This window comes from Stigmatopora nigra, chromosome 10, assembly GCF_051989575.1.
Source record: "Stigmatopora nigra isolate UIUO_SnigA chromosome 10, RoL_Snig_1.1, whole genome shotgun sequence".
NCBI lineage: Eukaryota > Metazoa > Chordata > Actinopteri > Syngnathiformes > Syngnathidae > Stigmatopora > Stigmatopora nigra.
Window position 1 is genome coordinate 94,367 of NC_135517.1, and position 22,918 is coordinate 117,284.

The 22,918-nt window shown below is 61.4% G+C and overlaps 6 protein-coding genes across 10 annotated transcripts; 2 read left to right on the top strand and 4 right to left on the bottom strand.

Moving 5' to 3' along the window:
* Window positions 1-15: 15 nt before the first annotated feature.
* Window positions 16-2,725, bottom strand: LOC144203053 (uncharacterized). Its single transcript, XM_077726265.1, has 2 exons — window positions 1,155-2,725; window positions 16-984 (listed from the first exon to the last, which is right to left on the bottom strand). The coding sequence occupies exons 1-2, from the start codon at window positions 1,983-1,985 to the stop codon at window positions 784-786; spliced, it is 1,032 nt and encodes a 343-aa protein (XP_077582391.1). The 5' UTR covers window positions 1,986-2,725; the 3' UTR covers window positions 16-783.
* A 242-nt stretch (window positions 2,726-2,967) lies between these two features.
* Window positions 2,968-12,322, bottom strand: pik3c2b (phosphatidylinositol-4-phosphate 3-kinase, catalytic subunit type 2 beta). 4 transcript variants are annotated; one of them, XM_077726258.1, is made up of 32 exons: window positions 11,838-12,322; window positions 10,524-10,897; window positions 10,246-10,346; window positions 9,894-10,166; window positions 9,672-9,783; window positions 9,511-9,590; window positions 9,291-9,354; window positions 9,080-9,226; window positions 8,848-8,881; window positions 8,586-8,781; window positions 8,396-8,518; window positions 8,024-8,191; window positions 7,818-7,968; window positions 7,410-7,552; window positions 7,129-7,317; window positions 6,947-7,040; window positions 6,784-6,878; window positions 6,499-6,679; window positions 6,308-6,415; window positions 6,137-6,229; window positions 5,937-6,066; window positions 5,710-5,846; window positions 5,480-5,649; window positions 5,233-5,389; window positions 5,056-5,165; window positions 4,754-4,958; window positions 4,573-4,697; window positions 4,332-4,428; window positions 4,173-4,263; window positions 3,927-4,045; window positions 3,732-3,860; window positions 2,968-3,604 (listed from the first exon to the last, which is right to left on the bottom strand). In XM_077726258.1, the coding sequence occupies exons 2-32, from the start codon at window positions 10,881-10,883 to the stop codon at window positions 3,425-3,427; spliced, it is 4,362 nt and encodes a 1,453-aa protein (XP_077582384.1). In that variant the 5' UTR covers window positions 10,884-10,897; window positions 11,838-12,322; the 3' UTR covers window positions 2,968-3,424. The 4 variants fall into 4 exon arrangements, with proteins under 4 accessions (XP_077582384.1, XP_077582382.1, XP_077582383.1 ...); XM_077726256.1 differs by having other exon boundaries at window positions 3,927-4,106; XM_077726257.1 differs by having other exon boundaries at window positions 5,710-6,066.
* Window positions 12,323-12,492: 170 nt separating this feature from the next.
* On the bottom strand, window positions 12,493-15,903 carry LOC144202597 (protein FAM107B-like). The gene is made up of 5 exons (XM_077725433.1): window positions 15,839-15,903; window positions 13,816-13,963; window positions 13,284-13,485; window positions 13,032-13,194; window positions 12,493-12,959 (listed from the first exon to the last, which is right to left on the bottom strand). Exons 1-5 carry the CDS (start codon window positions 15,860-15,862, stop codon window positions 12,840-12,842), a joined length of 657 nt encoding a protein of 218 aa, XP_077581559.1. The 5' UTR covers window positions 15,863-15,903; the 3' UTR covers window positions 12,493-12,839.
* A 258-nt stretch (window positions 15,904-16,161) lies between these two features.
* Window positions 16,162-19,846, bottom strand: mkrn2 (makorin, ring finger protein, 2). Of its 2 annotated transcripts, XM_077726877.1 has the most exons (9): window positions 19,606-19,844; window positions 18,536-18,664; window positions 18,103-18,374; window positions 17,843-18,033; window positions 17,694-17,759; window positions 17,449-17,597; window positions 17,263-17,373; window positions 17,047-17,191; window positions 16,162-16,968 (listed from the first exon to the last, which is right to left on the bottom strand). In XM_077726877.1, the coding sequence occupies exons 1-9, from the start codon at window positions 19,629-19,631 to the stop codon at window positions 16,810-16,812; spliced, it is 1,248 nt and encodes a 415-aa protein (XP_077583003.1). In that variant the 5' UTR covers window positions 19,632-19,844; the 3' UTR covers window positions 16,162-16,809. The 2 variants fall into 2 exon arrangements, with proteins under 2 accessions (XP_077583003.1, XP_077583002.1); XM_077726876.1 differs by having other exon boundaries at window positions 17,843-18,374; window positions 19,606-19,846.
* On the top strand, window positions 19,368-21,576 carry mkrn2os.1 (MKRN2 opposite strand, tandem duplicate 1). Its single transcript, XM_077726878.1, has 4 exons — window positions 19,368-20,687; window positions 20,791-20,837; window positions 21,009-21,165; window positions 21,246-21,576. Exons 1-4 carry the CDS (start codon window positions 20,467-20,469, stop codon window positions 21,496-21,498), a joined length of 678 nt encoding a protein of 225 aa, XP_077583004.1. The 5' UTR covers window positions 19,368-20,466; the 3' UTR covers window positions 21,499-21,576.
* A 323-nt stretch (window positions 21,577-21,899) lies between these two features.
* Window positions 21,900-22,743, top strand: mkrn2os.2 (MKRN2 opposite strand, tandem duplicate 2). The gene is made up of 4 exons (XM_077725434.1): window positions 21,900-22,093; window positions 22,154-22,203; window positions 22,259-22,427; window positions 22,521-22,743. Exons 1-4 carry the CDS (start codon window positions 21,900-21,902, stop codon window positions 22,741-22,743), a joined length of 636 nt encoding a protein of 211 aa, XP_077581560.1.
* The last annotated feature ends 175 nt before the right edge of the window (window positions 22,744-22,918 follow it).

The window sequence follows — 22,918 nt, forward strand, 5'->3', positions numbered from 1 at the left end:
TCCTTTGACAAGAACTTGTTTCTTGCAGTACGATTTATTGATCACGCGAGCAAACAATGACAGGAAGTCATTCCACAAAGTGACCATGCTCTACAAAAATAAAAGCACTTTTCTTAAACACCACCCGAGTCCTTTTGTCCTTTTCTCCTTCTTGTCCAACAACACATGGGTGAAATACCGGAGAAGAGTTGGAGTTCCACGGACGGCAAAGCGGCCGTACCGCCCGCCGTCCCAATACTTTTGAGCGACCGAGTGTCGGAGCCAAACGCGCATACGCAAACATATTCCAGCCAGAAAAAGAGAGGAAAACAGCAGGGCGAGAAACACGTCGTAATGTAGACGAGACTAAAGTTGAGCTTTTAGCACGAGAATCCAGTGTGGATATTAGGAGGGAACCGTAGGATTAGCATCATAGTCAAGTCCTTCCATCGACGGCTGCAAATGAGCTAAACGAGGTGCGACGTGACTCAAAGCATTTTAGCTTAGCGGGAATCTTCAACAAAGTGGTACTAAAAACCCTAATATGGTCAGCGAGCCAGATTGATTGGAGAAAGCAAACCCTAAAATAGCAGGTGATCTCGGCGTTTGGCGTAGGAGGCCGAGCGGCTCATTTAGCGACATTAGTCGGGTGGTGACGAGAACCTTTTCTCCGACTAATGCCACTCCTACCATTCGTCTCGTAGTCCTATTTTTCTGCCCACGTTTGGACCCGAAACTCCGTCGCCCGTCGTCTTTGGCGCCCGAACCGAAGGGAAAAAATAAGAGCGGCCTTGGGCGCGGCGCCTAAGGGCCTCCTCGGCGGGAGTCGAGGCGAAGGTAGGCCCGGCGCCGATGCTCGGGCTCCAGGCAGCGGGCCAGGACCAGCTCCGCCTCCCGGCAGCGGCGCAGGAAGCGGCCCCTGTCGCGGGCCAGCTCCTCCCACGGGCCCCGCCGGTCCTCCTCTTCCTGGAGCAAAAACTCCTGCACCGTGTCGCTGAAACGAACCTAAACCATGCAACAGAGAGAAAAGGCCTTTGAAATCATGAGCGCTAACATAGAAAATGGTGGATTAAATAAAAAAAAACGCACACATACAATTTGGGCTTTTCGTGGACATGTCAAAGAATTCACCAAAGTATGGATAACCAGTTGACAAATACTAAATGAAGGCTTACCTTTTTGGCAGAGGCCAAAGGTTGCGAGCGGTGGTCACGCGGCGCGTCCGGGGCCCAGGGCGGGACGTCGCGGGCCGTCGGCGGCGTCCCGCGGCCCGTGTGGAGGCGGGCGCTAAAGTTCTGAGGGTTGTACGGGTCCTCGCGGTGACAAAAAGACGCCAGCAGCCGCGCCGTCTCGTCTTTGTCGGACGGGTCGTCCGAGCCGACGTCCAACTGGTCGGTGTCGTCCGAGTCCAAGTCCGATTGGCCGCCGTCATCGTCTTCGTCGTCGCTGCAGGGGCAGCCCATGATGAAGGAGATGCTCACGTTGCGGCACTGCTGTGGTGGCGGCGCCGTCGCCTCCTCCTCCTCGTCGGGCTCCGTCTGTCGCGGGGCCCCGAGGCCGTGCTCCTCTTCCAAGCTGTAATAGCCGTGATCCTGGTCCCGGCCCCGACCCTGCCCGACGGACGCTTCCTCTCGGGGGAGCTCGCTTCCGGCACTTTCGCGCAACGGCTCGCCGTCCAGCTCTGTTGTCAAGGTTTCTTTATGCGGCGGCTCAAAGCATGGGTGAGCGGGGGCCAAATGCGCTGACCTCAGGGCACCGCCACGGGAGCCGCTACACCATTGTTCCTTTTCGGCGGCAGCCGGATCCACCGCGTCGTTTCCCAGCTGGCGGAGCGAGTTCTCGTACCTGGAGACGAAGGCGAAGGAGGGCCTGGACAAGACGGACAGCAGGCCGAGCCACGGGCTTTCCCGAGTGCCCAGGCCGGCCGGGGACGCACCCAGGGCGGCCGCGGAGGCCAAGCTCCGGCCTCCCGGCAAGCCGCCCTCGCTGCTCAGGTTTTTGAACATGTCGGTCGCTCCCCTCGCGTCCAAAAAGGACAAAATGTACAGGTTGAATCCACACGCTCGCCGTCGACTGCTCTTACTTGATATTTTCAATATTTTCCCGGTTAGCCGCTCGGTGGCTAATTTGACAGCTGGCACGTCGAAGACAGTCCAGTCGGAGCGGCGGCTCGCCTCGGTTCCACTAAATGCTTCTGGCTCCACTAAATGTTTCTGTGAGTGAAAAATGTCCAAGCCAGAGGAGACATGGCGCCTATTCCGCCCGGGGAGCCCAACAGCCGTGGAGAGGAAGGAAGACCGGCAGAAGGCGGACGACAGCCCGGCCGAGGTCGGCGCCCTGCCCGCTGGGAGAACGCGGCGCCTGTTGGAGACCAGAATTTCGAGGGCCCGCGCCGGGGAGCAGGCACGCCGCAGGCGCCATGCTGCTCGTCTCTAAGGACTTGGCAAACGAGCGAGCGGGCGAACAAATCAAGTAAAAAAAGAAACCGAGCGGAAAGTTAGCCGCTTAGCCTGTTAGCCTGTTAGCAACCGCCGCCGAAAAATCGACCCACGTCCGTCCAAAAGTGAAGGAAGAGCCCCCGTCGCCGATACGGCGTTTGTACTTTTGTACCGACGCAAAAGCAAAAGTACACTTGTGACACTGGCGGTGGCTTGGAGAGCAAAAGGCGAAAGGAAGCCCGCGGCTGGCTCGTTTTCTGGCGTCCTCCAAAAGATTTCATCAGACAAGAAAAGGGGAGGGGAGTGTCCACCAATGGGAGGCGTTAAACGTAACGAAAAAAAGGAGGGAGGGAGGGAGGTACTTTGCTAGGGAGCGTCGCGATGTGACTTGATTGAGCCGAGCACGCGCCTTCTTCACCCTGTTACGTAACAAGACTGACAGCACCTACTTTTCTTGTTTTCTCTTTTCCACCCACATGGACACGTGAGGAAAACTGAGCCGGTGTAAACATACGATACATACTGTACAGAAAAAGCAGGACACCACGCGTTCAATTACACTTTATTTTCTAGTGCAAATACAAAACGTCAGTCAAGTTTACAGTGTGAGTGGATTTTCTGTCTTTCTTTCTAAATCGAACGCTTTATTGTCATGATACAATAGTCAAGCGATGGCACAGGGAAGCAAACAGTCCAAATGGAATCAAATGGATTTCCGTCACAGGACGCCGGCCGTTCCACCCCGTTGCCGTGGCGGCGGAAAAAGGGCGGAGCCCGGCCTTGAGCGTTTGGAGATAAGACTCCTCCGAGTTTTTTTTTTTGGCTCGGCAAGGGCAACAGATACGTTGCCAGCGCAGTGGTTAGGGTTAGTGTCCCGTCTTCCAATCCACTGCTAGCGACGGTGGTAGCAAAAAAAACCAGCCAGCGCTCTCCTCTCTACTGGGACGAGCGTCTCGGCGGAAGGCACTTGTGGGACGCCGGCTCTTGGGCCACGGCGGCGTCGGGCGTCAGGCTTTGGCGGCGCCCAACGGGTGCCAGTCCACCCAGTGGCGCCCGGGCAGCAGGCGCCCCAGCGGGACGAAGGCCTCGCCCAGCAGGGTGCTGTCCCAGAAGGCGCCGTCGGCCAGCGCGCGCACGTGAAGCACCAGGCGCTGCAGGTCGCCGCGCGGGATGCGCTCGTACACCAGCTGAAAGCGGGAAACAAAAGCAAGTTCACGGGTGGTTTTGCGGCGGTCGAGCGCCACAAAGTCAGATGCGTCACTCTCCCGACAAGCCCCGCCTTGCCCCGCCCTGCCCCGCCCCTCGGGCACATACCATTTGGTTGTAGGTGGGGTTGCAGGTGCGCCGGGCGGCTTTGGTCCTCCTCTTGCTGGTCTTCTGCGGGTCGGGCAGGAGGTAGACCTTGACGTAGGGGTCCGGGTCGCTGCCGTCCTGGAGCGGTCGCTGCGCCACACTGCGCCACGTCAGCGTACCGCAGCCCGCCCCGGCCGTGGCCCACCCATTACTGACCAGTCCTCGAATGTGCATGACCATGATGAAGAGCTTGTCGTTTCGGTGGCAGATGGACAGCTTGACCTGGCCCGCCTCTTGGCCCGAAGGAGCGCTCCACGCCGCCTCGGCGTCTGCGCCTGCGTGGCGGACGGAGGAAGAGCCACGTTCCGCTCACGTTCGTTCCAAATTGCAAAACGGCTCGCGGGGGAAAACCACAGGGATTTGGCGGGCTGACCCAGACGCTAAAAAGCCATTTGGCACTACCTGCTTTGCCGCCGCCGGCGCCGGCGCCGCCGCTGGCTCCCGGTTGCTCGTCTCTGGCTAGCGGGTAGAAGAAGGTGTACACCAGGTCGCACTGCGGGTCAGCGCACACACGGGCCAGCGTCAAGGAGCGCTCACATTGGCCCGGCCGGCGGGACTCACCCGCGCCACGTCCTCGGAGGCGTGCACCAGGTGCCACACGTAGCCGTTGAGCTCGTCGCAGCGTCGCGTGGCCTCGCCGCGCGAGCGTCCGGGGAAGCTGCGGGAAACCGTTCCACTTTGAGAAGGCGGGAGGCGCCATGCGGGAGGCGCCATGCGGGAGGCGCCATGCGGGAGGCGCCATGCGGGAGGCGCCATGCGGGAGGCGCCATGCGGGAGGCGCCATGCGGGAGGCATTTCCTACCTGGGGAGTTTCGAGGCGGGAAAAGCCAGCTTGAGTTTGCCGTGAAGTTCCTGAAACTCCTCAAAAGTCCTCTGCACCAACTGGGCCTCGCGTCGCCCCTCGCGCTCCACCTTCACCACGTAGCTCTGCCGCCAAAGGACGAGTCACGGCGGTCGGGGCGTCTCGTTGGGAGGAGGCTCACCTGAGTTTTTCCTCCGCCTCCGCCGCCAGACGGCGGCGGGAAGACGTAGAGACCCCGGATGAGGCCGTCGCTCTTGGCCGAGCGCACGCGGGGCGCAAAGGACAAGCCCGGGACGTCCTCGGCGCAGGCGAACTTCATCTGGGCCAGGTTGTGGATGAAGAAGTTGAGTTTGGTGGCCACGCTGCCCAGGCTGGACTCGATCAGCCTCAAAAAAAAAAAAAGAGACCGAGTGTCGGCCACGGCGGGAGAGAGGACGGAGGTGGCCCGCCCACGGGCCCAAAGCACCCGTGACCGGTCGGCACCTGGTGAAGTAGATGGTGGCGTCGGCTTCCGACTCGTGCGGTCTGAGCGCGTCGTAGACGTACTTGAGATCGTCGATGCGGGACAGTTCGGGAATTCCGCACGACAGCATCTGTCGGAGGGGGGGGGAGACGACGGCTCAACGGACGACGGTCGATGGCGGCGGCCTCCGGTCATACCAGCGCCAACAGGTTGAGGAAGAGCTGCGCGTGTTTGCGGATGAGGTTGTAGGCCTCGCAGCACAGGTCCACAAAGTCGTGGAAGCGGCTGGAGGGCTTGTCGCCGCCGTTGATGACGTAGGCCATGTCGGAGGTGAAGACGAAAGGGGCGCGGTCCCTGGCGGGAGGACGGACGCGTTGGACCGGGACTCCCTCCTCCTCCTCCTCCTCCTCCTCCTCCTCCCCCTCCTCCTAATCCTCCACTCACCGCTTGATATTGCCAAACATCTGCGCGTGTCCCAGGAACTTGCCAAAGTCGATGTGGAACATGTGGCCGCTGGTCTTCAGCATGATGTTGTCGTTGTGCCGGTCGCAGATCCCCAACACGTAGGTGGCCACGCAGCAGCCGGCGCACGAGTAGATGAAGTTCTCCACCGCCTGCCCAGTCAGTCCAAGCGCTCAGACGGAGGGGACGTCCACCCGTCCACGGCCACCCACCTTGTCGTACTGCCCCTCGCCCGGGTTGTGCCTCTGCAGCCAGTCGGCCAGCGGGCGGTCCTTGAAGGAGCCCGTCACGCCGCGGCCCACTTGGATCTTCCTCAGCGTGTCGGCCTGGGGGATCATCTCCACCATGCCTGAGAGACAGTCGGGGTTGGGCCGTCGGGACGGCCGAGTTACGAGCGTGCGCCGGGCGGGACCGGGCGGGACCGGGCTCGACGCCTCACCTCGGCCGCGGCCCGTGGAGAAGCACTTGAAGATGACCATCCTCATGTCCAGGCCCTCCCGGATCCAAATCTTGTTCATGATGCGGATGACTTGCAGCGTCAGCATGTCCTGACGGAGGTCCTCGCCCGACTGCGGACGCGTCCAGTGCGGGTCAGGCGCGCCCCCCGCCGCCGCCGCCGCCTGGGCCGGCCGGGCTCACCTTGAAGATGACGCAGACGTTGTCGCCCGACGGCTCGGCGTTGCGGAAGGCCAGCTTGAGGGGGACGGCGTTGGAGTTGAAGAAGGAGCACGCCTGGCGGGAAGGCCGGGGCGGTCAACGGGTCAGAGAGAGAGGGGGGGGGGGGGGGGGAGTCGGCGCCGCGCCCCTCACCTGCACGTCGACGCCGCGGACCCGCAGCGCCGGGTCCAACGGAAGTCTGCAGCTGCCGTTGAGCGAGAAGAAGCGCTTCATCTCGTCCAGACCTTCTCTCAGGACGTTCTGCCGGGGGCGGAGACGAGGGTGGAATGGGGCCGGGCGGGTGGGTCCCAGCCGGGTCCGCCCCCCGGTCCCCCTTTTCCCACCTGTCTGGCGGAGGGCGCGGCCTCTCGGACGGCGTGGGCCACCTTGGCCAAGACGGACACCAGCCAGCACTGGCGGTCCAGCTGGTCGCGGAGGGCCCGGCCGGCGCAGCACAGCAGCGCGGCCAGCAGGTGCTGACAGCGAGCGCGGAACTGGCTGTCCTGGAGGTTGTCCTTCAGCAGCCTGAGGTCAGACGGGGTCAGAGCCAGAGCTAGCGCCGCCACGTCGCCACATGGCCGCGTCGCCACATGGCCACGTCGCCACATGGCCACGTCCCCCTCACCCACCAAAAGAGATAGTGAGCCACGCTGACGTCGCCCGTGGCGCGGCGCAACAGGAAACGCGCCAGCGAGCTGTCCAGGTAACACTCGGCCTTGAGGGCCTGAAAAAGAAAACCAGTCCCTTTTAGCAGCAAGACGCCGCCGGCGCGCCACACGTGACGGGACGGACCTGCACCAGCTGGGGCAGGAAGTCCAGCAGCTCGGCCTCCGACACCGACTCCAACCAGCGGACGGCCGTCCTCCTCACCTCCTGGTCCGGGAACCTGAGAGGTGGGCGGCGAGGTCAACGCAAAGCCGGCTAACCCGCCGCTGGTGGTGGGGGGTGGGGGGGGGCGGTTATGGGGGACCCACGAGGCGTGCAGCAGGCCCAGGGCGCCCGGGTGGCCGGGGCAGGCCCACTGCCGCAGCAGGGCGTAGATATCGGGCAGGCGGGCCCACTGCCAGCAGGGGGCGCTGGCCAGCACCAACGGCAGGGCCCCGCTCTCCGCCTGGCAGAAGGCCTTCTTCTCCCACAGCGCCCGTTTGTCCTCCGCCGTCAGCCTGGGGGGGTGTCAGGGGAAAAAAGGCCACGCCCGGGGTTCAGCTCGCTCGCCACATCGATGACCCGAGGCCGGGCGCCACCGCAAACCCACCAGAAGGGGGCCTTCTTGAGCAAGACGTCACGCAGCGCCGCCCGACTGCCGCCGTCCAGTCGGGAGAAGTCGTAGCGGGGGCAAAAGTCGGCGGGCGGCGGCGTGCCGAAGCGCACCTCCTGGGCCCGTCGCGGGAAGTCCACCTGCAAATTGGGGAAAAATACAAACAAACTCCTATTAGAAACAAACTTGACTTTGCCCACGGCCGCCCAGTGGTGACGGAGGCGAGTGGTTGGAGGTGGCGGCGCAAAATTCTGCCTCCGTTCCGCCTTCACGGTAGCTGCTAACTGGCTGGAACCGATGCTATACGCCGAGGGCGGCACGCTCTGTGGCACTGGCGTGCGTCCGTCCGCTCGGAACATTGTTTCTCCGGGAGCGTCTCCGCTGGGAACGGCGGAGGGGCCTGACCTGCAGGATGACGCCGTCGGGCTGGCTGAAGTTGGGCTCGCCGGAGCCGCCGGAGCCGCCGTTGCCGCCGTTGACGCCGTTGACGCCGTTGACGCTGCCCCCGGGACCGCGGGGCCACAAGCACAGCAGCTTCCTGCCGCTTGTCAGCACGCTGAGGACAAAAGGGCGTCAGGCGGCGCCTCTGCGTGCCCGCCTCGGCGTCTTACTGCCTGAAGTCAAAGAACGGCACGGTGACCCATCCCAGCGCCTCGGGGCCGCGCCTCTGCTTGGCCTTGTCTTCGCCGCCGGCGGGGGCGGGCAGGGCGCTGGCGTACAAGGTGGCCGTCAGCTGCGTCTCTCGGGGAAGCTGGCTGATCTGCAGCGGGAACGTCACCCTGCGCGCGCGCACACACACACACACACACACACGCACACATGCGCTTGAAAGCAAAGCAAAAAAGAAGCTCCGAGAGGAACGACGGACGGCTTGCGCAATTTAGAGACATCCTTCCTTAAGTAAAAAAAAGGAAAGGAATAGGCGAGAAAAGCCGGGTGGGAGGGAAGTCCCTTGGGGAAAGGGTGATTTGAGGGCAATGTACCTCTGGTCCCACACCACCAGGTGGAAGAGGTATTTGCTGACCGACTGCTTGCCGGTGTGCTGGGGGGCGCACAGCTCCGTCCCCCCGTGAGTCAGCGCGCACGACAGGAAGAAGCCCTCGTAACTGAGGGCGGAAGGCAATTGTTAGGGAGCTCCCGGCGGAAGGCGCCGTTTCACTGACGGATCTTCACCTGGCCGCCCAGGTGACGGGCACCCGGTGCGCGGCGTACACGTTGAAGGCCAAGCCGCCGCCGCTCAGTCCGGCCTCCTGGACGGCGCCGGCCCCGGAGCGGCTCTGGGGCGCCGGGTGGAAGTTGGCGTTGAAGGTCCCGCAGTACAGCTCCACCAGGTCCAAGATGGCCGCCGTCAGACTCTCCACCACTTTTTCTGCGGGCAGACAGATGGAGGGCGTGAGGGCGTGAGAGCCACAACGGGTGCGGTCCGAGAGCTCACCTCGGTTCTCCCGGATGGACAGCGCCGGCGAGTCCTGAAAGAAGACAGAAAGACGGTGTCGGGCCCGGCTCCCACGCCACACTTGAACTTGGAGCGCGGGCAAACGCCAGCCATGGCGCTATCGAAAAGTCCCAGTCCGGAGCCGTGGCGAGCGGAACGGACGTTCGCCGGGGATTCCTCCGCTCCGCCACTCGGCCCGGCCTCCCACTCCCACCGGTAGCTGGCGTGTCACCTTGAGTGTTCTGGCCTGGGGTCGACAGGGGCAGGCGGGCAGGCGTCCCAGCGCCGCCGTCACGTCGGGCGTCTCCACCGCCGCCAGCGAGCTGCACAGCGCCTTCACCGACTGCACCAGGCGCTCCACCCGCGGCCCCAGGTCGGCCTGCGGGGTCAAGGAAAGCTAGTCAGCGCCAGCGTGAGCGCCACGCCGCCGCCGGGCGACCCACCTCGGAAAGCACAAAGCTCTCGGCTTGGGTGTGGAACGTGTCCAGCAGCAACGTCAGCGCTTCCCTGTGGCAAAAACAAATGCTCGTGGCGGGTACGCCGCTTCTAGTCCGCGCGGCCCCCCTGCTTTAAACGGCTAACGTTTGGCCTCTTTTTGGTTTTTCACCCGTTGGAACTGGCCACGGCTTTGAATCAGTCAAAAGAGCGGCGGTCCCGTCGCACCTGGTGACGGTCTGTTTGATGGGTCGCTCCTGCAGCAGGATGCCGTGGTTCAAGGTGGACGCCAGCCGGTCGTCGTCCTTCTGCGGGCCGGAAAGAAGGCTTGGAAAAAGGGGTGTTTGCTCTGGGCCGCCGCCAAAGGGGAGGGGCGCTCGGCCACCGACCGTGCGCGCCAGCTCGGCGTGGACGGCCGCCCTCTCGGTCAGGATGAGTGGAACGTCCCGCTCGAACTTCAAGCACTCTTGCACAAAGTCCAAACTGGCCAACGTTTGAGAGCTGGAGACGGAAGACAGACGGCTCGTTAGAAAAAGCACATTTACTGGCAGCCACGGCACTGACAATCTCTCTCTGTCTCTCTCTGTCTCTCTCTCTCTCTCTGGCCTTACTTTTGGAGGTACTCGTCCCGTCCGCAGACCTTGAGCAGGTAGTCGTCCACGTCCAGGCGGTCCGGGTCGTGGTGAGCGTAGCACAGGGTCTGGTAGACGATCAGGTCCACCGTGGTGGAACCGTCGCAGGTGAACGCCAGCGCTTCCAGCAGGGGCGCGCTGACCACCGACACCTTGACGCTGACCCCCGCGCTGGGGTGAAGCTCCTCCCACGGCGACCACACCAGCCCGGCGTTCCCGGAGCGCCGGTCGTGCGGGAAGGCCGAACGCAGTCTAGGAGGAGGAAGAGCCCGTCATTTTCGGGGAGGGCCTTTTTCATCCCGCCTCCCCCCACGCCAACGGCGCTACTCACACGTCCAGCATGTGGCAGAAGGCGGCCACCTCCTCGTCGCGCTCCTCCGACACCTGGAAGAGTTGGCAGCCCGTGCCGTTGCTCCGGAAGGGCGCGGTGGCCTGTGGACGGCAGAGGTTAAGGCCTCCCTGCCACCTTGGGGCGGACGCAAAAGGAAAATCGGGCGGCGTGCCAGAGCCGAGGAGGGGTCGCCGGTGTCGCGAGGTGGCGAGGAGGCTCGGGAAAACAATGCCCCAACGAGCTGGAACAAAAGCAATGCAAGGCAAAGGCCGTCTCACCGCATCCGTCGAGGCCCGCCGCCGCTCCTCCTGGCTTTTGGCCGGGTGCGCGTAGGTCCTGGGCGGGACCCGCGGAGGCGGGTCGTCGCTCCGCCCGCCGGCCCCGACCGAGTCCGCGTCTCTCGGCCGAGACCGGGCCGGCGGGACGGGGTCCCGGGGAGGGACGGCGGGGGGTTCCCGGCTCTCGGGGGCCGTCACCGAGTGGGCCGACGGCGGCGCCTCGGGGCTCTTTTTGTCCCGCTTGAGCCTAGAGAGGGCGTCGTACTCCATCTGCAGGGCTTCGGCCAGGACCAGCTCCTTGGGACTCAGGCCCAGAGACTCCACCCCCTCGTCCTCCGCCTGGGTCCGCGTCGCCGACATGACGCCGGCGTCTCCTGGGGCGGAATTAGGTCAGGGTTAGGCTTTTTTGACAACGCACCAAAGAACGGGCGCCGAGCGCTCCTAAGGCACGGAAGGGGGCCACGTCTGTCCGATTAAGGCGCCGAAGGAACGCCACCTCCCCACGTCCGCCGGGTCGGGAAAAAGGCCCCATTTCCCTCCCTTACTCTATACCGGGCAAAGGGTAGCCGGGGGAGAAAAGAGACGGGGCGAGCAAACGTTTGTTTTCTTCTCGGCCGACGGGAAGGAAGGAAGGAAGGAAGGAAGGAAGAGAGCGAGGGGGAGTTGGATTCATCTCTCCCACGTCCCTTGGATTTAAAAGGGATTTTGGCAGGTAGGAAAAGGGGCCCAAAATGTGGGAATTTACAAAAGCCAAGTGGGTCACCAGGCCCCCTCCCCCTCCGGCGGGCGACAAAAGGGGACGGGGCGACGGAAGCCGCCCAACGGCGTGCCGTGGCCTGCATCCATTCATGTCAACAACAGGCAATGAATTCAAAGTAGCACCCAGACATGCCATGAATGACTTAATATTGGGCTGTATATTGGTTGTTGTTTTTTTTTTTGTTTGTTTAAATAAAACAGTGGACCCAGCCATGCACCCGTCCACCTTTGTACAAGGCCACACTTGTTCCCTCTCCCCAGCCTCTTGGTGTCTCCAGCTCTTCCGGGAGGTGTTCCCGAGACACTCAGCCAGACAGCCCAGTGGGACACCTGACCCGGGGAGCCCGAGCCACCCCATCTCCATGCGAAAGGCGACTATCTCTCAGGGAGAGCTTTAATTCGGCCGCTTGTATCCGGGATACCGTTCCGGACCCGCACGAAGCAAGCGATCCACCGCCAAACTATCGGGCGCCGAGCTGGCTAACTAGCCGCCTACCTGGGAGGTGGCAGGTCGCATAGCTAGATAGCTAGCTAGCTAGCTCTCTATCCACCTACCTGTCCGGTTGGCTAGCTGGCCGCTTCACCGGCGCTCCAGGGAGTCGTCTTCCTTGGAATTCATCTGTGGGCGGCCGACGTCCTCGTCCAAGACAAGCGACACTTTGAGCTCTCCGGCTAATCTTCCACCCCCCGCGGCGGCCGTGCCAGCCTGCCAAAGCGTCTTTCTTTCTGTCTGTCAGTCAGCCGGCCGGCCAGCGCGCCGGCATCAACAATGCGGTGTTGGTGGGGACGTTTGTGGTTCCCACCGGAAACTAGAAAGGCGGCCCCACTGCAACACACGCTTTTTTTTCCGCCGACCTCTTGTTTTCTCTCTCTTTTGTTTATAACGGGGCTGGCCGGGATCTCGCCGCTGTTTTGGTCCGGGTCCAACGTCCAACTCGAACCACCGGCATGAGATTTCCGCCAGTTTCAAAGTAAAAGTGCCATAAGATGTGGCGTCGACCAATAAAAAAAACACGTGAAATACTCGTCACTGAGCTTGCTTCTCTCTTGTCGGGAACATTCGGAAAAGAGTTGGACAATAAGGCTTCCGGTAAGACTCCTGACGGTGCACCTGACTCTCGAAGGGAAAGGTGAAACAGTGACCCCCGGTGGTCGTCGAATGCAAATGGGGCCTTGATAGAGACGAACCTGCTCGAATTTGGAACGGACGCACTTCCAAGTCTTTTTTTAACCGTTTTTAATATTTGGTACTGCGGTCACACCCAAGAGAAAGTCCATTTTTTTCCGTGATCGTCATCCCGCCAAGGCTGTTTTTTTTTTCGGACTGGTCATCTGTCGGGTCAAAGGGTCGACGTGAAAACCGATCCCATCAAACCTTCGATGGCTCACACGATCCACGTCGCAACCGGGCCCACTTTGGGCGCATTCCACAAGGACGGGTCACATCACCCCCTCGCCTGGGCCCGGCGCCTCGCTCCGCCAAAGACTTGAGGTGGCCCTGCCACCTCCGAGTCCCCCGCCGCCGCCATCGGTGTCCTACCGGGGCGCTCCCCGCCCTCAGACCGGCTCGTCCTCGAGGGCGGCGCGCGACGTCCTCCGCAGGTTCTCTTTGACCTTGAGGAACTCGGGAGCGCCGTCCGGGTCCCGCCGCTCGTCCTGCTGCGCCATCAACTCCATCTGGAGGCGCGGGGGGCGAGTGTAAGGTAAGGCTTTTCACCCCGCGTTTAGTCTTGTGGCGATGGACGTCACCTCTTGGAGCGCCCGCTGTCGCTTGCGTAATTCGGCCTCCAGAGGCGAAATCTTGCGGCGCGCTTCTTCTTCCCGTTTGCGCTCGCCGATGATCTGATCTCTCCGCCGGGCGTCCAGAACTCGCTGGAGCTCCGGCTTGGCGCTCTCCACCCGGAAGCCGCTACTGAACAGGCGGAACGAGAAAGAAAAGCCGGCCGTCCAAGCGAGCTGGAAAAATGTTGAAAAAAAACGTCGGTGGGCGCCGTCTTTTACCGTCTGCAGCTGCTCATGAGCTCTCGGTGCAGCTCCTGGTGACTCCTGGAGCTTTTGACGGGGTTGAGCAGCTTGCTGGGCTTGATGAGGTCTTCCACGTCGCCGTGGTCCCGAATCCCGTCTCCCCCGGGCCGACCGCCTCCGTCCCGCCGGGTGACGGCCGACGGCGCCGCCGTCCTCCTCTGCCTGGGCGCCGCCGGAGCTGCGGCGGACGAGCCGGCGGCGGCGTCAGGCCAAACGTGCCCGTCTCGGTGGGAGATTAAAAGTGGGGACGCCGCTACGATGGCGCGTCGTCTCGGCTTTCAACTACGAAAGCCGACACCGGCCGGGCGCGTTATTCTTTGCCAAAATGACGGGCCGGGACCGAGCGCACTGCTTTTTCCACACGGGCTCTCCTCTTTTTTTTTTTTCTAGCGTTTTTCCGGGCCATGAAGCCACACCCTTTTCACCAGAACACCCGCATAAAACCACGGCGAGCTGGAGTGGCCCTCGTTGACGACGGATCGGACAAGGTAACTGCTCTAAAAGGGACATTCTACTGGCCGAGCGTGCAAATTCAAGTCAGACTGGTAAATGGTGCACACGCCTGCACGCGCGCACGCACGCGCGTCGATGAGCTGACCTTTCCGTGGGCCATTTCCGTCAGATGCTCCGGGTGGCTGCGCGATATCGTACGCCCTCTGCGGGATAAGCAAACACACGAGAGCAAGATGAGAGTCATGAGGGTCACGTGCACAAAATCCAGCAAAAAAAGAATTGGTGGCAAAGTCGCAAGGACAAAAAGGACATTGGGCGACCATTGAACAGTTGATACCAGGCGGGGCTGGCAAAGGCACATACACGGGTGGAAAAAGTTGAATCAACGGGGGTTGGGCCAACGTGGGTGGAGGGTGGAGGGTGGGGGGAAGCTTTCTGTTCAATTCCATCCAGCAGAGAGCGACTGAGCTGACTGAAAAAGTTGAAGGTGCGGGGGGTTGGGCGGCAAGAAGCAGCTGACGCCAATCCACTGATTGCAGTCACAGGACACGCAGTATTGCAGAAAGATTTGCCTCTTTTCAGGTTGAAGGCAAAGCACCGACTTTCACCCTTTATTTAATTTGCCCAACCCTGTTAAATAAATGCCTAGTCTTAGGGGATACTATGTCTTCCCTCAATGGTCCAATGCTTACATTTTTTTGAGGCACTCACTCACTCATCAATGGTCAAACGTTTGCGCTTTGATGACCCACATGTGAAATGGGTATTAAAAAGTCTTGAATCGGCTCTTGACAGGTTATATCAGGCAGGGCTGGGGGGCTTTGCAAAGGTGACACAGGCACATACATAGGTGAAAAAGTTGAATGGACGGGGGTTGGGCAGCTGTGGGTGAGGAGGGTGGGGGCAGCTTTTGGCTCGAGCCTTCGTCCAGAAGCGACCGACCGAGCTGACTGACAAAGTTTGAAGGAGTGGGTGGGGGTGGGGGTTGGGCCGCAAGAAGCACCTGACTCCAATCCACTGATTGCACTCGCAGGACACACAGTATTGAGGAAAGCTTTCCGTTTTAGAAGTTCAAACCAAAGCACTCTTTTTTAGTTTGCCCAACCCTGTGAAATAAATGCCTAGTCTTAGGCGATGCTATGTCTTCCTTCACATGTCCAATGCTTCAATTTCTTCGAGACACTCGCTCTCTCTTCAATGGTCCAAAGTTTGCACTTTGATGGCCCACCTTTGGAAATAGGTCCAAAAAAAAGTCTTGAATCAGCTCTTGACAGTTTAGAGCAGACAGGGATGGGGGATGGGGGGGCTTTGCAAAGGTGACAAAGGCACATACGTAGGGGGAAAACGTTGAATGGACGGGGGTCGGGTCAACGTGGGTGAGGAGGGGGTAGCAGCTTTTGGTTCAAGTTATCCTGCCCCGACCCAGTGGACAAACTTTGAAGCTGCAAGAGAAGCAGCAGACGCTAATCCAATGATTGCACTTGCATGACATTTAGTATCGTGGAGAGCTTTGCTCTTTCCAGGTTGAAAGCAAAGCACGGCCACGGCAGAACACTTTGACCACCTCCGGCAACGTGGTGGCCGTGGAAAGCCACCTGGACGCGGGGATGTATTTTCAGCGGCGGGATTTTCTGACAACAAGTCCATTAGGCTTTAATCTCATTTGCTTCGGGAAAAGGATTTGTGGGCCAAGTGGCTTCTTCCTTCCTTCCTTCCATCCTTCCTTCCTTCCTTCATCTCCGCTCCCCTTTTAGCCCGTCGTTCTAAATGGAGCGCGTGGCGGCCGGCTGGAAAGAGAGCTTTGTCACTCGTCGGATGGCCGGTCAAACGGGCGCCGTCCGGCTCAAAAGGCACCGGCCCCGCTCCAAAAAGCACCCTGGCGGATCCGTCCGGTTGGCGTCCCGGCAGCGGGCGTGCCTTCCGGCGGGGGCCCCGCGTCCGACGGCGGCCATGGGGAGATTTGCCGACGGGTGCCTTGGCTCCGGCGGTCAAAAAAAAAAAAGCCGTTTGACCGCGTGAGGGGCCCGTCGAAAAATGAGCAAAGGCTCCGGATAGAATGCACGCAAGGAGGGGCCCACCTTTTTGCCGTGAGATGATCCCATGATCTCCGCCTCGGCGCCTCTTGCTCGCTGCCTCTGGGAGGAAGAGGAGGGTGAGGAAGAGGGGGAGGCCGCCCAGCCCGGGCGCTCGGGAGATTAACGGGTCGGCCCACGGCCGTCCTGCCGTCTTGGCCGCGCCGTCTGTCCGCGCGTTTGCTGGCGTTGACGCGGCGGCCTTTTCGCAACGTCTGGTCTTCCAAAAGTTGGAAACTGGAAATGGAAAAAACTAAGTCAATCAAAAGCACAAAATAAAAGAGATAAACCCAAAGTGAACCGAAAAAGAGAAGACGCTTTGCTGCTGGTTGCGTGTGCTTCCTTTTATTTTGTAATTAGCATGACCATCTGGTGAGCGGACAAAAACATCAAAGTCTGGAAAGGCCAGGCCAACCCGGGGGAAAGCGCCCGCCCGCCCGCTCGCCCGTCCGTCCTTCGGCCCGTCGTTCCATCCGCCCGTCGGTCCATTCGCCGGGCCGTCAATTTTGCATTTAAAATGGGGCGCAGCCGATTGACGTGCTCGCCAAAGTTCGTCTCCCCAATGTCTCCCCAATTTTGCACCGACACCCGGTGAGAGCCAAGAAAGGACGCGGCGTGCTCTTTGACATTTGGACCAGACACCCCACGGCGGCCGATTAAATGGCGCAAACGGGAGAGCGGTGGCCGACGTCGGGGCCGCGCCCCCGCAGCCGCGACCAAAATGGATGCCGGCCGACACTTGACGTTCGGGCGCATTGAGAGACAGAAAAGTGGCGCTAGCGCTACCGCAAGTGGCCGCGGGGGGGCGACTCGACGCGACCAAGCTTTCAATCCAGCCCGTCACTCCCACGAGGCCGCTTTCAAACAGTGGCGTTTGAGACAAACGGCCACGGGACGCTCCGACTCGGCTAGCGTCGGCGGGCCGGCGGACGGACGGATTTGCCGAGCTGCGTTTCCCTCTCCCGTAGGTCGGCCCCTCAGGGCCGCGGCGCTTCGGGCGGCGTCTCGGGCCCGTCGTTTCCCGGCGCCGACATCTGCATGAAGAGCTCGCGCAGCTCGGCCATGTCGTCGTCCGGCGGCCGGGGCCGCTGCTCGCGCTCTTCGATGAAATCCCACAGGCGCACGTTATTCATGAACTGCAGAGAGTGAAAAGAGGCGGTTGGCACGGAGAGAGACCCTACCCCGACCCCATGGGCGTAGGCCAAGATGCTGACCCGGACGTTGCCCTCCGAGCCCAGCTGCTTGCGCGGCTTCTCGGCCTCCGCCCGGCTCCCGTCCGGGAAGGCGTGGAGGTAGAGACACTTGGCGCCAAAGGGGCACGAGCTGCGGCCCTGGTCAAAGTACTTGCAGGCCTTCTTTCTGCGCGGGCCCAGAGGGAGGGTGAGTGGCCAGCGGCGTGGCGAGCACACCTCACGTCACGTCCCACTCACCCGACGCCGGACTTGAAGAGCTCGATCAGGTTGTCTTTCTCCTCCTGCTCCTCCACCCAGTAGGCCGACGGGATGACGAACTCGGACACCACGCGGCACTCGGGGCACGACCTGAAGACGGGACGGAGGCCGCTCGAAAGAAGGCCAAAGTAACGCCGAACAAACCCCCCCCCCCCACACACTCACTTGACGATCTTGTTGCTAAAGTTGCGCGTGCAGCGCCACTGGCGGATGCAGGCCAGGCAGAAGACGTGGCAGCACGCCGACAAGATGCCGAAGCGCCGCTCCGACGCCGCCGCCTTCTGGACCACCGTCTCCATGCAGATGGAGCACACCTGGGAGAGAAGAGAGAGAGAGAGAGCGCGGCAACGTCAGTGTGGCGGGAGGCCGTCGGCGGCGGCGTCGGCGGCGGCGCCGCGACCCTGGCCTACCTTGTCTTGACTGAGCTGCGCGGCAAAGGCTTTCTCCATGTCTCTCTCGAAGGCCAGCATGCACATCTGCGGCGGGCGGGCGACGAGAGGCGAGGTCAGGGAGGCGGTGGATTACAGAGATTACAGCTTGTGGGCCGGCCGGGCCTCACCTTTTCGTGGGCCCGCCTCTGCTCGGCGTCGTGCGGGTGCAGCACGGGCAGCCGGCACACTTGGCAGTGATCCCCGTGGAGGTAGGGGCAGTCGCCCTCGTAGAAGCAGCGGCCGCGGGCGCCGGGGCTTGCCGCGTAGGGGCACAGCTGAGTCAAGTCCCGGTAGGCCCCGCCCATAGGGCCGCCGGGGGCTGCGGGCGTCGGGTAACGCGTCACATTCGCTCCCGGGTGGGCGGGCCGCTCAAAATGCCTCCTCCCACCTTGTTCCGGCGCCGACGCTTCCAGGCCCGTCCGGATGGCCTCCACGTAGGAGTGCGGGGACGCGGCGGCGGCGGCCGCCTCGGGGCCCCCAAAGACGCCGTCCAGGGGTCCCACCGGGGGCAGCGCGAAGGAATCGGCGGGCGCGCCCCGGCCGGCCGACTCGTCACCCCCCCGGCCGTCCCTGGCCGGCCTTCTGAGGGGAGCTGCGCCCCCGATCTTCCCGTCGGGGGCTCCGCCCCCTCCCCTGTAGGACGGCCTGATGTGGTCGTATCTGAAAGGTGGAGCCCAAAGGAGGTCATCGGACGGAGGGAGGCCCGTCGCCGTCACGGTGGAAACCGGCAACGAGGTATTTTGAATTGATGATTGGGAATTGTAACATTGTGGGATGAGCGATGGATGGACATTGTAAAAGTGGCAAAAGCGCCGGCCGACCTGCATCGCTCCCCGTAGGCGCAGACTCCCCTCTGGTAGAACTTGCAGATGGTGGAGGGCTTGCTGCTGGACGGGTCGTGAGAGAACATGCAGCGGCTGCCCTCCCGGCACACGCCGTGCAGGAAGTACCTGAGCCACACAAACATAGTGTTCAGCGGAGATTTAAAAAAAAAAAAAAAAGTCGACTACGTCTAACTGCCCGACTATTTCCCATCTTCGAAGGCCCCAGTCTGTTCTCCAAAGTATGGGATGAGACCCACCGGGAACGGAGTCAGTAGACCTGCCTACATCAAACGTTATCTTGACACTACAAACTGTGAGGCGACCTCGGCGAGTCAAGACATACACCGGAAGAGTGCCCTCTAGTGTCTAGTGCACGGATAGACACGTTTTCTCGAACCAAATTGACACGAGCGGCTTCTTTAGACGTCTGGCGCCGTCCGTGGCAGCCCGTCAATGCACAGTGGTCCGAAAATGCCTTCGAATCGAAAGCAAGCGACCGAAAATGTACAGCAAGTTGGGCAAGCTTTCGTGAGAAGACAAAAGCTCGCTTATAATACAAGTGATGGTGATTCTTGCAAGCGTGCCTGCCGCCGTTGTTTGTGTCAGCTGCCGCTACAATAGGAGACGAGCTCGATGAGCCCCAGGTCCAGGCCAAGCCAGACCATTGGTAGTAGGGTGGGTAGCTAGTCAGCCCGCTGACCGAACCACTCGCTCAGAACACGACCTCGGTTTGTTTGTTTGAGGGCTCGTCACGCCGCACGTCCGCGACGACGTTGACGTCCGTGGTAAAAGAAAATCTTCAAAAGATGGCGCGCCTCAATGAATGCTCATCTTTTAAAGAAAAGTGTCGGTCGGGTTCGAAGGTTAAAGGACCGTGCGGGGTGGCGGGGTTCTGGTCTGCTCTCGGGAGAGCCAAGTGCGGCGGGAGAAGCGTCACGCGGCTAAAAACATTAGCGCCTGGGCTAACGCGCCCGGCTTACAACGGAGACAATGGCATAAGGACGGCCGGGGGACAGAGACGCCCGCCGGCGGACGGAACGGCTGGCGTTCGGACGCTCGGGACTTACCGACAGGTCACCTGCTTGGTGCTCATCTTGTTCGCCGATATCCGAAGAGGCTAGCGAAGCGAAAGGGAGCAGAGTGTGCGGCCGGCTTAGCCGGGCGAACTAGCTAGCTAGCTCGCAGCCTGCCTGCCTGCCACTTGTGTGCCCGTTTGAGTGACGGGCGGACCGACGGACGCCGGGGTTCCCACTCAAGTCGTCCGGGTAGCAACGACCGACGTAGGGCCGCGTCAATAAGTTTCCGCCCCCGCCCGTCAAATCCCTTCCATGCGATAGATATACTGTCGCTGCAGGGTTAACGTTTGTTGGTTACCCTGTTATTTTAAACCTAAAATGTTCGCCTTGTCGATTGTCAATCCATTTGATGCGCGAGGCCTAATGACAACAAATTTTGGCCTGCCAAGCTTCATTTAGTACGGGGGCAACTCGACTCGTTCCAATGGACCACGGAAGCATGAAAGATCCTTTGTTTCCCCCGCCAACATGTCTTCCGGTCGGCCATGTTGGTAGGGGCCAGCTCCCCGTCGGAGTCGATGTGCTGCCGTTCACTGGCAGTCATCTCATTGTGATTCGATCAAAGTGCGAGCTTCTGCTAATCACTCATTGCCAGCGATGAACTTGGTTTATTTTAAACTGAGAGTGCAAGCTACGAATGCTAGCTTGAATGCCGCCATTGAAATTAAAAGAGAGTGAGCACGACACATTCATTACTGTGTTGACGTTTTTTTTTCTTCTTAGAGTGAATAATCGTTGTATATTGGGTTGGAAAGAACACTTTTAAAGTTGATGTGATCGCACACGGAGACTTTTCCGTTGAGCGATACAAGCCCCGCCCTCAGTCACCTGTCCACCAGTGGACTGGCTCTCATGGAGCTCGTTGACTTGCTGCGCTTCTCCCACTGCGGGCGGACGGTGTGGACGGCGACCTCGGCGACTCCGGCGACCCCGCTGCGGTGCCCCGAGTGCGGCCGGGCGCCGAGCTTCCCGCTGGCCGAGGCCCCGGTGCGCGTTCGGGCGCCCGTCGTCGACGGCCACCGAACGGGTTGCTGCTTCCTGGTCACGTCGCGGGAGGGCGCCGACGGCCTCAGGTCCAAACCAAAGCGCCCCCTACAGGCACTTTCATTTCTTTATTTTATGTTACATGTTTTTTTTTTTTATATCTTCTTTTTCTCTCTCTTCTGGACGCCTCAGGGAAGACAACGACTGCGAGCTTCACGTGGGAATCTCCAACTCGCGAGGTAAAAAATGGCCAGCTTTTTGCCTACGCGCACTCAAGCTGCTACCGTACCGATATCGAAAGGGTAGCGCCCCGAGGCCACGTTGGCAGGGGCATGTTTAGCGAGATATCGGTACAGATGGCGAGCGGTACCCTAGCCACGTGTGTGACCGAGGCGTCCCCCCCGCCGTAGGCGTGGTGTTCAGCTACACCGAGTCGGGCGTTCGGCGTGAGCGGCGAGGCTGGCATCAGAGCGCGGCGGTGACCCTGGTGGCCCCGGGCCGGCGGGTCCCGGACTGGGACGAGAGGCTGGAGCGCTACGCCGACGAAGACGGGTGGACGGCCGGCAGGTGACGCCCCCGTGCTAGGCGGCCGCCACCAGCACCTCCGGCCCCGCCCGCCCACCCCGCTCACGTGTCTGCGTCCTCAGGTTCGAGGAGCCCCGCGAGTTTGGCTCCCGTTGCTTGGGTTTCGCTCTGGGCTTCGTCAACCGGCTCTTGACGTTAAGGGGAGAGCGGCCCGTGGACCAGCGGCGTTTCACCCGCGACCTGGTGCTCCCCCGGGTGCGGGCGGTTTCCGTCTACCTGAGCGCCTTACGTCAGGTCCGTCGTCACGGATACTGGAGTGCTCCCGCCTCGCCCCTTCAGGTGACGCCGGACACCGGGGAAATATCCATTTTATGAGGGAGATTGCCGTGAGGGAGTTGTTTTTGTCTTACTTGAGTATTTCAATTGACTTCGATCCTAAAAAATAAATACCGAATGAACAAATGTTGTTTTGTGGCTTCCTCTTTCACAATTTTTCCATTCATGGTCAGTCATTTGGAGGAAAAAAACAAGGGTAAAGAAATGGCGTCATTGCCGCCAAAGAAACGGGAAGCAGGCCATGAGATGCCTTGAGATGAAGACCAAGCAACCAATCGAGTCATTGGGGAATGCCGTGAAATCCACCGGGAATGATCCTTTTGTAATCCAAGCTTGGGGGACGGATCCCTCCGGAGAATTGCCCCGCCCCCCCCGACAACGCCGACATCGGAGCCGACACCCGATCCGCAAGTGGCGCCGCCGAAGCCCGACGCCACGGCATGGAGCCCGTCGTCCTGCGCGTCCGGCACGAGTGCCTCCGCGACATCTTCTGTTTCTCCCTCCCGGCACTTTGTCCGGCTTGCCACCGGCCTTTGGCCGGGGGGCGCCCGCACCGGGCTCCGGTCAGCGTCCCCGACCCGCTGGGCGACGGACACGGGACGTCCTGCCGCTTCCTGGTGGCGTGGACCGGCCGGTAGGTAGGCGCGCGCGCGCTCCTCGAGGACCAGTACCTGACGCGTCCGTTCGCGTCTAGGGATTCGGACGGGGTGGCGGAACTTCACGCGGGGATCTCCGACACTTCAGGTGAGCCGGCGGGCGCGGCTCCGTCGAGCGGGCGCTGAAGGGTCGCTGCGCGCAGGCGTGGTGTACAACTACACGGAGAGGGGCGTGCTCCGAGAGCGGCGCGGCTGGGAGCGCTGCCTGAGCTTCCCGCTCCTCCGACCCGACGCCTTCCACCTCCTGGCCCAGTGGGACGGCTACTTGGAGAGGTTCTCGCGCGGACCCTCGTGGGACCCCACCCGCCGCAGGTACACGCGTACCGTCCCGAGGGGAACAAATGCAGAGCGCTCTCGCTCACCCCGACCGAGGGCTCTTGGCCCATTCTCCTGGTTTGCCGTCAGTTTCTGCGACGACTCTCACAACTGCCTGACGTTCTGCGTGGCGTTCGTCAACGGCGTGCTGGCGGCGGAGGGAGGCCACGGGGACGTGGTCGTCCACGCCGGCGACTTGACGCGGGTCACGGCGCCCGCCGTGAGACGAGCGCGCGAGTACGCCGCGCTTCGCCGACACCTGCGCCGACACCCCTTCTACGTGGCGCCCTCCGCCTCCCCCCCTCCCTCTTGAAAAGTCAAAATAAAATCCCAGTCGAAGGCTCCGTGTCCTTCTTTGGCCGCTGCCAACCCTCCTGGTCCGTCCGGATGGATGAGACGTCTATCTATTTGAAAAATCCCATCTAATTTGTGAACCCTTGTTCCCGAGACACCGTGGGTGAAGAGCAACAAAAAATACCCAGAACAAA

Bases quoted from the DNA above. Each gene is read 5' to 3' on its own strand.
- LOC144203053 (XM_077726265.1), bottom strand. From the start codon at position 1,985: ATGTTCAAAAACCTGAGCAGCGAGGGCGGCTTGCCGGGAGGCCGGAGC. The intron at 985-1,154 runs GTAAGCCTTCAT...TGCATGGTTTAG, and splicing joins CTTTGGCCTCTGCCAAAAAG to GTTCGTTTCAGCGACACGGT.
- pik3c2b (XM_077726255.1), bottom strand. From the start codon at position 10,883: ATGTCGGCGACGCGGACCCAGGCGGAGGACGAGGGGGTGGAGTCTCTG. The intron at 8,882-9,079 runs GTGACACGCCAG...GTCTTCTTTCAG, and splicing joins CCCAGGCCAGAACACTCAAG to GACTCGCCGGCGCTGTCCAT. The intron at 4,959-5,055 runs GTGCCGACCGGT...TTTTTTTTTGAG, and splicing joins GCCACCATCTACTTCACCAG to GCTGATCGAGTCCAGCCTGG.
- LOC144202597 (XM_077725433.1), bottom strand. From the start codon at position 15,862: ATGGGATCATCTCACGGCAAAAAG. The intron at 13,486-13,815 runs GTCCCTTTTAGA...CGTCCGCCGCAG, and splicing joins GCACGCTCGGCCAGTAGAAT to CTCCGGCGGCGCCCAGGCAG. The intron at 12,960-13,031 runs GTGACGTCCATC...CCGCGCCTCCAG, and splicing joins GACAGCGGGCGCTCCAAGAG to ATGGAGTTGATGGCGCAGCA.
- mkrn2 (XM_077726876.1), bottom strand. From the start codon at position 19,631: ATGAGCACCAAGCAGGTGACCTGTCG. The intron at 18,375-18,535 runs GTCGGCCGGCGC...TCCACCTTTCAG, and splicing joins GCCTACGGGGAGCGATGCAG to ATACGACCACATCAGGCCGT. The intron at 17,598-17,693 runs GTAGGCCAGGGT...CTTCTCTCCCAG, and splicing joins CGCAGCTCAGTCAAGACAAG to GTGTGCTCCATCTGCATGGA.
- mkrn2os.1 (XM_077726878.1), top strand. From the start codon at position 20,467: ATGGAGCTCGTTGACTTGCTGCGCTTCTCCCACTGCGGGCGGACGGTG. The intron at 20,688-20,790 runs GTCCAAACCAAA...TGGACGCCTCAG, and splicing joins GAGGGCGCCGACGGCCTCAG to GGAAGACAACGACTGCGAGC. The intron at 20,838-21,008 runs GTAAAAAATGGC...CCCCCGCCGTAG, and splicing joins GGGAATCTCCAACTCGCGAG to GCGTGGTGTTCAGCTACACC.
- mkrn2os.2 (XM_077725434.1), top strand. From the start codon at position 21,900: ATGGAGCCCGTCGTCCTGCGCGTCCGGCACGAGTGCCTCCGCGACATC. The intron at 22,094-22,153 runs GTAGGTAGGCGC...GTTCGCGTCTAG, and splicing joins CTGGTGGCGTGGACCGGCCG to GGATTCGGACGGGGTGGCGG. The intron at 22,204-22,258 runs GTGAGCCGGCGG...CGCTGCGCGCAG, and splicing joins GGGGATCTCCGACACTTCAG to GCGTGGTGTACAACTACACG.